This window comes from Python bivittatus, unplaced genomic scaffold, assembly GCF_059951505.1.
Source record: "Python bivittatus isolate LINGU-HERP-01145 unplaced genomic scaffold, Pbiv_v1 ctg000070_np1212, whole genome shotgun sequence".
Lineage (NCBI taxonomy): Eukaryota > Metazoa > Chordata > Lepidosauria > Squamata > Pythonidae > Python > Python bivittatus.
This window is the reverse complement of record NW_028277034.1, coordinates 18,994,694-19,006,744: the sequence shown is the minus strand read 5'-3', so window position 1 is coordinate 19,006,744 and position 12,051 is coordinate 18,994,694. Positions and strand designations below refer to the sequence as shown.

Here is a 12,051-nt window from a genome sequence, read left to right as displayed (position 1 = left end):
CTGGAACACCTTCTGAATCGGGTAGCTCATCTTACCCCAGGGTAAGATTCTAGGTTAATCTGCATAATACTGCAACTCCAAAAAGTCTATTGCTTACTGATACCATTGCCATTAGTAGATCTTTTCTGGTCCATTTTCAAGGCATGACATTTTCAGATATTCCAATTCCAAGTAGAATTATAGTGTGGGGACTGACAACAGAGATACTAGATGTTTGCTTCTTTTCATTCACATGTTGCCTTTATATGAAAAATCAGTGCTCGAAAAGAAGGTTTTTGCTGTTCCTCACTGATAATGTTTAAAGAACTATTAAATAACTTTGGTTGTACTCCTTGAAATTGATCTTACGAGGCATTTTTTGCTACAGATATTGATTAGCATTTAATTATTGGTAATTCATGGTTTGCCAGAGAAAACCATGCCGAAATAGCTTGAAACATTGGCTGGATGTTTTTTTCTTATAAAGAAGAATGTCTCAGAGAAATCCCAGATTTTTCATTTTTATTTTTTCCAACCCAGTGGAATGTTGGAAAGAATTATGTAAAGGGTTTTGGGACTCTTGTCCATCAGCAGGATAACTCTCCAAAAACGGAACACGATGGGACCAAATTTGGTTCTGGAGAAGAAGAGAGCAAAGGAAAGATTGAGTTTGAAAACAGGCTTGATCTGGCTGGGGACTGCAGAAAAAAAGATTCCTGAAAAATTCCCGCAAATCATCCCCACGAGAGAGGCAATTGGGTGGCATCTTGGCATGCTACCCACTACTAAGCTTCATCCCTCCTGGTCACATGATCGGAGCAGAGCATAGGCAGCCCACTCTGGCCATTGCTGGCGAAAGAATGGGATGGAGTTCCTGAAGCCATGTCCTGCCTGTTTCCCCTTCTCTGTTAATATTAACTTCATTTCATGTTGTTATGGTTTGCAGATGCAGTTTTCCAAGGAGATCTTTTGAGCTGAATTGATGTGCGAGCTTCACTCTTGTCTACTAATAATGTTAAAAACTAGGGCTGTGCAGCCTTTGGATTTTAAGGCAAATGGTGCTTTGGAACATGGGCATCTATAATTCCTCTCTCTAACTCCTGAAAAGAACCATGTTTCCAAGTTTGCTTAGTTGTCTTCTGCAATCCTGGAAAGAGGCTTTCATTTGAGAAGTTGCAGGCAGTTGCTGGTATCACTTCCCCATGCATGTTTTCAACATGCTGGTAAAAGGAAGTGTATGGAGGCTATGTACTGCGAGTTTCATTTTATCCACTGTTTTGAACGTTTCTGAAATCCAGTTCAATAAAATGTTCTGTGGTTTTGAATGAATCATTACCGAAAAAAAAAAAAGAGGAGTTTTATCTAGCTTTCTTTATTATTATTTTCACAGAGGTGAATCCAATGCGTATTTGGAGTATTCAACCATTTACATATGTTACTTCTGATTGTATCATCAGATCATTATAATATTTTGAAACCCTACATCAAACACACTTATCCACTGGCAAAAATAGTCATGCATTCTGAATACTATAAACACGACCGTTTCCTTAATACAAAAATTGAGTTCTTTGGACAGGTGCATATTTAGTTGATATTGGTACAATAGTGTTTCCTCATTAACTGAATGTTGACAATATTTGCCGAACGTTTAGGAATAAGAAAACACAGTTTATGAAGTAAGTGGGGCTTTCTGTTTCTCTCATAAAGTGAATTGGCCAAAGTGAACTGGGTTTCATCAGCTCTAACTGGGAGTTCATTTTTGTAAGAACAGAAGTTTAATATCCTTTTCTGAATATGATGAATGCTGGAACCTTGTTCTCTTTTGTTTCTGATCATCACCATTGTTTCACTAGCAATGGCAAGATGATCCTTCCACCTGTCCAAAGGACATTTGGGCTTTGTTTAACAAAATTCCTGTTGTTCTGATAGGTAACAAATGTATAAAGGTATGTATGAATACCTGTATACTTAAGGGATAACAGGATGATGTAGTAATCTTCTGTAAACAGACATTTTATACTTTGCTTTGGGGAATCATTTTGCAGCAGATTTTATAGCCTTTGTAAACCCCAAAGTTGAGAATCAATCCAATCTTATCTTCATTATTATTTTTGATGATATTGAAGTAAAATGAAATACTAAGACCTGGTTTTAATATACATTTTCATTAATTTTAAAAAGATCATGTTGACACATGAGAAATAAAAAATAAGTTGGAAAATACCCCTCTTAGAGCCAGCCGAAACACCACAAAAATGGGCAATATTTCAAAGCAGAAAAATATATTAAAAAAAAAAAGATGATGAATTGAGGAAACTGACAATGATTTACCTAATGAACATTTAATTTGCTCATGACCAAAATAATTGTTTTACCTAGCTGTATCACAGTATAGGCAAGTCTAGAAAAGTTGTTTGTTATTGGCAGGGCAATTGGCACTACTATTCTGTAACTTTTATTCAGAAATAGTCTTGGAAATTTTGGATGCGTTCTGATAATGCTAGCATTCACACAAAAGGTATACTTTTCCAAATTGTGCTGCTAGTTTCCTAAACAATGTATATCAAGAGGTACCTTGGTACAGTGGTACCTCGGGTTACGAACGCCTCTGCTTACGAACTTTTCGGGTTACGACCAGCTCTGGCCGCAAAAATTTACCTCGGTTTGCGAACTCCGCCTCGGGGTATGAACCGGATCCGCGGCCATTTTCCACCGTGCCACGTGGTCCACGGCCATTTTCCGCCCATGCCACGTGGTCCACGGCCATTTTCCGCCCATGCCACGTGGTCCGCGGCCGTTTTTCCGCCCTGCTCTGTGGTCCACGGACGTTTTTCCACCCTGCCGCACGGTCCGCGGCCGTTTTTCCACCCTGCCGCACGGTCCGCGGCCGTTTTTCCGCCCTGCTGCGTGGTCCGCGGATGTTTTTCCACCCGTGCCACGTGGCCCGCGGACGTTTTTCTGCCCTGCCACGTGGTCCGCGGCCGTTTTTCCGCCCTTGCCATGTGGTCCGCGGACGCCGGAATGGATTAACGGTAATTACATTGAACCTTATGGGAAATTTTGCTTCGGGTTACGAACAAATCGGGTTGTGACCAGAGTCATGGAATGGATTAAATTCGTAACCCGAGGTACCACTGTATTTATAAAGTGAACTCAAAAAGATTTACAATGATCCATATTTATTTTTTAAATTTATCTCTTCCAAAGTTGATAATGTCAAATTCAACACCATGCATCAGAAGTATTGTCTTCTTACATATAGGGTGAGTCAAAATCAAGCCACTCGTGCCCGAGGTATTGGAATTTATTCTGTAATAAATATTGATCTGAACAAAACGATTTTTAAAATATCCTTAAAATTAGTTTCTGTCAGTATCCATCAAAAGCCAGGGCTATTGACATACAAGAGTGGCAAGACACCCAACAGAAACAATGCCTCTGGTGCACAAAATGAATCTTGGATATGTGCTTTAATGAGAAGTATTTAAAATGGCAAACACCAGCTCAGGAAATATTTAAGTCAAATGGAATAAAGATTTTGTGTCTGATTTAATTGTTTGTGACAGCCTATTATTCAACTTGTCCTAGATAAAGTTGAATCGTATTTCCGTTTATAAAGATATGCAGCACTTTCTTTTCCCTCTCTAGGATGATATCCATTCTATTTTGCCATTGTTCTCTTGGGAGCATACCTCCCGATGAGTTATTCCTTTTTATATTAAAATTTTATGGCAAGGGATTTCACAGTGAATAGGAAATGTGTTATCTAGATGGAGCATCAAGGTTATATGTCATGGCTTCTAACACAGCCATAAATCACAGTAAGGAAAAACACTGCTATGTTACCAGATTGCATACAGTCTTGTTAGTAGAAGGATAGTGGAAAGCTGTGTTTCTTTCTAAAATACAGAGAAAAAGACTGTTCACATGATTACTGTCCCTTCTCTGCCAGCCTGGTTGGTCAGCTGTACTTTTGCCTGATTGTTTATAGCTACCACTCTAATACTTGAGTCGAAGGCTGATACAGAGGGTGAACAAATAGCAGAAATATTAGACTGCTGTGTTGCAAAAATAATCCCTGCTAGATTTGTTGGAAATTCAAGTTCACTATTTTGATTTATATCATTTTTCCACCAAAGAAGTCTTGTTTAGAAAATACTCTTGTATGATATGGTTAGACCAAAGTAAGTTGCTTTAATTTTCTCTGCAAACAGTAGGATTCATTTGTTTATATAAATCTCTCTCATTGAGTCTAATGCAGCTTAAATGTGCTCAATTATTTGGATTATATTGAACTGAATGACAGTCACTGCCCTTTACCAAAAGGAGTAAAGTATGAGAAGCCTACTCACTATCCTCTGTAATCTGTTTACTGTCTGTATATATCCACCCAATTTATTTTCAAAATTTATATGCCCACCCGACTTAATTTCAAAACATAAGCAGTGACCTTAGCTTCCATTTCTTTCTCTGTGTTGCTATTTCCTGCTAATAAATACTCTGTCATGCTCTTTCTGTCTTCTCCTTGAATAAACTAAATTGGACGATAGAAGTGGGGCATAACTGACTATATTAATTGATCACCAAAAAATAAAATAAAATAATGAGCCTTGTTCGCTTTAGCGTTTACACACTCTCCCATCATCTACCATGACTGAGAGGAGGTATTGCAAAGCTTTTGATTAACAGTAGATCACCATCTTCTCTAAATCCTAAAGTGTGCTGAACCTTAAATATAGTTTGCAAGATAAATCATAGTTTGTTTTGTAATGAACGTGTTTAGATTATATCTGAACTCTGCTATCTTTTTAGGGCTACCAGATCTGGAGTACAAAACCTAGTTTTCTGTATCTCTTTCCTGCCGTCTGGTGGATGTACAGATTTTTGTAGCCCAGATCTGGTAGCACTAACTTTTTCCTATTTTAGGGATGGCAGAGAAAGAACAGCTAGAGCTGCAATAGAAGAAACGCTGTCATTGTTCATTTCCAGCATGTAAATTAACGATCCTTGATTTAACCAACCCAGGAGCCTCTGAATGGTCAATTTATGCTGTGGCCTGAAAGCAGGGTAGTTCTCTTTTTCTAAGTTCCTATTTTGATAATGATATATGAAAACAATTTTGTACATGACAAGAAGTGTTAAACAGTTATTAATTATTGTAAATTTATTGTTTTTACTTGTAATAACTGAAAGGAATGTACTTCTTTAATATTTGATGTGGCATAATTCATGAATCCCAGTGCATGACTATATTTATGGCAAAGTTGATCAATGTACGTCCCAGTATTTTCTCAAAAGCAGAATCAACAAACAAGTTTTACGTTATTAAAAATAATCTGGAATTAAGCTCCTTTCTATCCTCCATTACTGTCACTTCCTTCCCCATCTATATCTTTACTAGAGGTTTTTCCCCCCCGGTAAATTTAGCTAGAAATGAAGTACTCTCTAGATTAGGAAGAAAAGTATAAATATGACATCAATCACATATTGCAATTATTCTGTATTTGTTTGAATTGGCAGCCATTTTCAATGAAAACCTCATGTAGACATTTAAACTTGCTACTATATTTCATGAATGTTTTGGCAAGAAAGCCCAACTGCAAAGATGAGTTTTCCAAAAATAGCTGTCCTAGGATAGTTCCAACCAATATTAAGAAAATTTACAATATAGATACCAAAGTTAATATTTTAATGATTAGATTGTAGGGTTTGCAAAAGTATTGTAATATTTTACTAGGCTTATTACTAACATTTTGGCTGGTGTTCATGCTAGTTAAAGGTAGAAAGCAACTCTGCAGTTCAAAAAGATTTCAGCAATGTTTTAAAGCAAACAAAAAAACCCTGGATTCATATCTAATAGAGTTTATTTAAGAATTAGTCTGAGTTTTATTTAACAGATATGTTAATAGAGAAAATGTATATCTACTCTATTCAAGAAAAATGCTTCTTGGGTTGACACACATAATTTTCAGAATTTTTGAAGCCATGTATGGAAAATAAACCATTTTGGCTTAGCGTGTTGTGGGTATCAAGCTTGTATGCCCCCAGCTAACATTATATCCTTGCTTTTAGCCTCAAAGCCACAAGCACCTTTGTGGTATTTGAAGAGTACCACTGTCAACCATTCTTTATCATCCTAAATATTACTTTATTTGATTAAATATTAGTTTGATTTCAGGGTGGGATTATAGAATGCAGTCTGTATGTAGCAAAGAACAGGCTGATTGTATATGTGTGCACAATATTTACACAAATAATGTAGGGCAAGTCTGTGTTCAATTTGATTAACTAGAACACCAAAAAGAAGTCACTATGTGCTTCACTGATTACAGTATAGAAAAGCCTTTGATTGTATCAAATACATCAAACCGTGGAATGTGCTCAGAAAAATGGGAATCCCAGAACATCTCGTTGTCCACATGAGAAATTTATATATATATATATATATATGTGTCAGGAAGCCACAGTATGGACAGAACACGGTGAAACAGACAGGCTCCAGAGGCAAAGAAGTATGACAAGGCTATATACCCACCCCTTATTTATTCAACCTATATGCTGACTATATATTAAGGGAAGCTGTATTGGAGGAAGATGAGTGTGGTTTTAAAATTGGAGGAAGAAATGTCAAAAACCTCCTGTCAATATGCTAATGACACTACCCTGATAGCCAAAAATACAAAGGACCTGAAAGCTCTAGTAATAAAAGTCAAGGGAAAAAATGGGATTAAAATTAAATATAAAGAACAAACTAATTACAAGTAGAACAACCAGCCTTAGAACAGACTGTGAAGATATTGAAGCGGTGGACAGCTTCTGCCTTTTAGGATCAACCATCAACAATAAAGGAACAAGCAGTCAAGAAATACATGCAGACTAGCACTATGATACAAGGTGTTAGAAGTCCCATAGATATCAAATGTACTGTAGACAGATATGTATATAATAATTATTTTGAAAGTGGCTTAAAATCCCTAATTTACAATGTATGGTTTCTCTCCTGCTATACACTTGAAAATCATTGAATCTATGTCATGAGCTTAGATTAAAAGGGGGATTGAAAACTACTACATCACATAAATTTCCAATTGCACTAAAATAAAGCTTTGAATTTACATTCAAATAAAACTTGTCCATAAGAATATTTTGGGAAATGTCTTTGATGTCTGTAGGCGTATTGGTCTCTCCCGAGCCCAGCAGAATTGGCTCACAGGTTCTTTTGGATTCGGAAGCAATGACCACACTGGTATGAGTACTTAAGGCTTTATTTCAAGGTGTATAAGAAAATTACATAATAACATAGCATGAGCAGAAATCAAAGAATATTCAAGCATACAAGAGTACAATAACAGAAAGGGATTGGCTGTCTGCCAATCAGGGAACTCAAATGAAATGACGGCAGGCAGACCCCATTAAAGTCAGCAAATATGCAGCGCCCTTCTGGTTAAGTCTGCATAAAAGTTCCATCCTATGGGAATTTCTGACTAGCATATATGGGCTCTGAATCACCATTACTCACACCTGCTTTTGGTGATGCCATCTCACTGGATTTTGCCAAGGCTAAAGAGGATGTTCCTCTTCTCTTCTCCTTGGAATGCTTTGTGTAGCACCAGCTGGCAATGACACCATCACAAGGTTAAGGTGTATTTCTTTCCCAACTTTCTGGATTGGAGATGACAAAGATTATCCTACTCTATATGGGTGCCCCACCAAAGACAAGGCAAAGCAAAGTATACAAAAATATAACCCATTAGTGACTAAAGTAAATTCTTGCTTGAATCTGTGTTACATACTCAACCATTACATGGGAATATGAAGTTCTATATATAATGTACCTAAGAGGTACATATGATTATCCAATTCTTCCTTGCCAATCTTCCAGTAAAGCCACCAGCACTACAATAGGGTCTTCTAATTCTAAATAAATAAAGGAAACAATAGTAACCTTTAGTGTACTTTCTGCTCAGGAAGGAAACATGAAGTCCTTTGGATGACTAGCTTTTTTTTTTAACTCCAAATTTAAATGTGCATAATGATGCTTTTCATATGTGAGAATTGTAAACATATGACTTGAACCTAGCTGGGAAAGTGGTTTTGTATATAAGAGATATTTAGCCATTAACAGCAAAAGCTAACACAACTTATTTTGGTGGGCATGTTAGACTTGTAATTTGGTGCAAGAAACAAGGAAGAATCTTCTTAGTCGATTTCTTGGATCATTTTTAATGAATAGTGATTCATTTGATACAGTTACATAATACCTGAAAACTGTCCAGTCGTTGATTATTATAGAGATACATAAAATCATTAATTATTTACATCTTTCAGCCAGGGGCAGCATATTCAGAGACTGGATGTTAATTCACATGTTCTAATCTTTCCAAATACTTAGCTACTGCTATTGTTTATTTTTAATTAAGAGCAGCGCGTTGCAAGTTCAGTAGTATCCTGTCTCACATGCATGTTCTGATTCATGAGAAACAATGCAGGCAGGTATGGAAACTTGCAAGGACAGCTAACTGAACAATTAATTCCCTGTATTGTGGTTTGACTTTTGTTTTTAAGATTTGCTGTATTTTTACATAAACACAGTAAAGAACAAGGTCTAATTTAAAACAAAAAGACTAATTTTGATCAACATCAAAATGCATTTTGTTTATATTCCAAATTGTTATTCTGGACCCCTGGGTCTAGGGAATTAAACATTACCACTCAAATGACAGGGTTTCTTTTTCTAGGAATCAATGCTGCTTTTTTTCTTCCTTTTACTACCAAATGAGATTTCACAGACATTGAGAGGGGAAAAAAATAATCACATATTCACAGATTTCTGTGATTATTTCCTGCACATATTTCCTGCACAGAAATGTGTGAATTGTTTAAATAGTTTTACTTTCATAATGCCATATACTACTATTGTCTTATAGTATGTGTGTGTGTGTATAGGAGGACCTCTTACAACCTTCTGCAATGAGAAAAATAGAGAAAAATGACTATCTGTTTAAAAATTCGTTTGTAATGTTTGAAAATTAGTCCCAAAATTAACATGCCAATATTCATTCTCAATTGTTTGCTATGGATAAGTTTTTTTAAACAATAGTATAGACTAACATCTAATTATGAGCTAGTTTGGTGTAGTGGTAAAGACACCACTAGAAACGAGGAGACCGTGAGTTCTAGTCCTGCCTTAGGTACAAGGCCAACTGGGTGACCTTGAGCCAGTCACTTTCTTTCAGCCCTAGGAAGGAGGCAATGGCAAACCACTTCCAAAATCTTGCCAATAAAACTGCAGGGACTTGTCCAGGCAGTCGCCAGGAGTCAACACTGATCTGAAGGCACCAAAAAAAAAAAGACTAATTTCCCATTATGGTATGTTACACTGTTCTTCTGTTATGTTACATTTGAGATTCTCCTAGTACTGAAGACAAAATATGATATCTGTAGTTTCTTTCATTTTTCCTTCAAGTTAATATTGTTACCTTGAGCCATATCATATCTTCATTCTGAGCACATTTTCAGTGATCTTAGCAACTAAACAACTGTGATCCTCTTTTTTTAAAAATGTCCAAAATACATCCATTTTTTTAAAGTATGTGTATTTTGCTGTGCTTTGTTTTAGGAGAGAGGCACAACTGGATGAAGAAGGGCAGTTTCTGGTCAGAATTATTTATGATGATTCCAAAACGTATGATTTAGTGGCTGCAGCAAGCAAAGTCCTCAGTGAGTAAATCTGGCTTTCTTTCAGCATTGCTTTCCTGAAGGATATGCTGCAATTCAGTCGGTGAAGCCATTGCCTTCCTTTATGATGCGTGGTGTTTTACAGATTACGATGACAAAAAGAAATAGTTTTCTATGGTCCAGTCTGGACTATTATTTTTCGGTGACTTGACAATGGTACTGTGCAGACATTCTTAGAATATTTATTTCAAATTAAGAGCAGGTCTCAGGGATGCTAATGAGCCCTTTCTTTACCATGCAGATGGTGGCCTCAGAGGATCAATTTTTCTCTGGAGAGGCTACTCTTATATTCCTACCTGCTGTGATCTCAGTAAATATTCGTGCCCTCTCCTCTGGCTGATTTCTGCCATTTAGTTTTATATGTATATGTACACACACCAATACACACAGATATGTCTAATGCATGTGAGCATTTAAGATCATATATAGTTTGTCTCAAATTGTTGTGTTTTAAAACAGCCTCAAGAATTGTAGTGAGTTGAAAATAGAATTATGTGAGACAGAACGCAAGATATGTATCTAAGCCTCTCAACCAATGGAGGTATGTTACATAACAAATTTTGCATACCACTGAGCTATTATTTATTATAAGCTTCAAAATGTTTGTGCAGATATCAGAATTGTTTGGAGAATTTGTTTCACACAATCCAAACCACTGAACTTTGAGACAATTCTTGAAGCTCCTCTGAATTATAAATGTGCTGGTTACCTTACTTGAAATCTGTAAAATGCTGTAAATTCTCATAAAGGTTTTAAAAGCAGATCTGAAAAGGAAACTGTGAAGAAATAATAGGTGCATTGTGTCTTTCTAGACTATAATTTGCTAAATTCTTTACAGCATTGATTGACATTATTCATTTTATTACTTTGCTTCTTATCTCTTTATCAGTGCTTACTATGATTTCTTAGCAAAGAGCATTGACCTTGACACCTTAAAAAACACAGAATGTTTATTTTATTTGTTTGTTTATTTGTTTATTTTGCAGACCTTAATGCTGGAGAAATCCTTCAAATGTTTGGGAAGATGTTTTTTGTGTTTTGCCAAGAATCTGGTTATGACACCATCTTGCGTGTGTTGGGATCCAATGTTAGAGAGTTTTTACAAGTAAGTTATCTGAGACACATCATTGCTCCAGGGCAATTTAACTTGAAAGGTATTTGCTGTAGTACTCTGCACATTTGCTTAAACACAGGAATGTAATTTATCAAATCTCTGGATCCAGAATCGGAAATCCTTTCACTCTGGCTATTTTTGTACACAACAACTTTTTATTTGCTGTTTTCACTAGTCAATTGTATCGAAAATATTATCTTGATAATTCACACTTAAGAACCAAAATAATACACATCAAGCTTCAGTTTTTCACCTAATTAGGAAATTACGTGGAAATTCTGAGTAGATACATATTTAAATGGCAGTCATCCAAAAAACAAACAACCTGTCTTCTAAATTCCATTTCCATTTCATTTTTGTTGTGTCCAGATAATGCTATAGTTGTACATGAGTGACACATCTTGAGATGAATAACTTCTATTGCAATAAGAACATGCTCAGTTATTTTAATAACTAATCTGAGTTGTTTTTATAATATATACATTTATTCATATGGAGACATGTGGGATTGTTTTAATCCTATTGATGACACTTTAGAACATTTAAAACTGGTATTCTAATCATGTAAATTTTCTTTTTGTGTAGCTTTGTAGACAATAAATGATAAGATGATTTATACATCAAGTAGCATTTCTCAAAAACTTGAGAAAATGTGATTCTGTGCATGCTTTTATTAACATTTCATTCAAAAATGCAACCATTGTGTTAAATACAATCATTTAACATTATGACTTTTAAAATATGTGCTGTATATAATGTGAGGTGAAAATATTGCTAAAAGCAATGCTAACGCAGCATGTGAAAGAAGAGCAGCTAGTCAATAAGTGCAATTTGAGGAATCCCAAGAGTATTTTTATATTAGCAGCATAAAAGAAAAATCGATCACACACAGAGTGGTGGTTAATAAAAAATACTTCAGGGAGCAGTGTCGTGGTCTACTCATATTCTGTTACTAACACAAATATACATTCTCTGAAGTTACAATATTCAAAAACATGTCAACATATCAGGCAGCTTTGAGCCTGAAAGCTTGGTACATCACATGCATAACTTAAAAAAGACTGTTATTAAAGATGGCCAGATATAAAAATGAACAAAACTTTTATATTTCCATCTACTTAAATTGAGTGTTCTGCACAACTATTAAACACTCAGAACCTTTATCTTTACAAGAACATACCTAATGAGAAAAACATAGTCACACTTCCATATTTTTA

The 12,051-nt window shown here is 35.7% G+C and overlaps 1 protein-coding gene across 3 annotated transcripts in view; it reads left to right on the top strand.

The window, feature by feature from the left end:
• GUCY1B1 (guanylate cyclase 1 soluble subunit beta 1) overlaps positions 1–12,051 on the top strand; it is a 46,010-nt gene that overhangs the window by 12,712 nt on the left and 21,247 nt on the right. For 2 of the 3 annotated variants that reach the window (XM_007432129.3, XM_025169138.2), the window contains exons 3-4: positions 9,602–9,702; positions 10,707–10,825. In XM_007432129.3, coding sequence (XP_007432191.1) covers positions 9,602–9,702; positions 10,707–10,825 — 220 coding nt within the window. Of the gene's footprint in view, positions 1–9,601; positions 9,703–10,179; positions 10,262–10,706; positions 10,826–12,051 lie in introns of all 3 variants that reach the window. The other variant, XM_025169137.2, reaches the window with a different exon arrangement.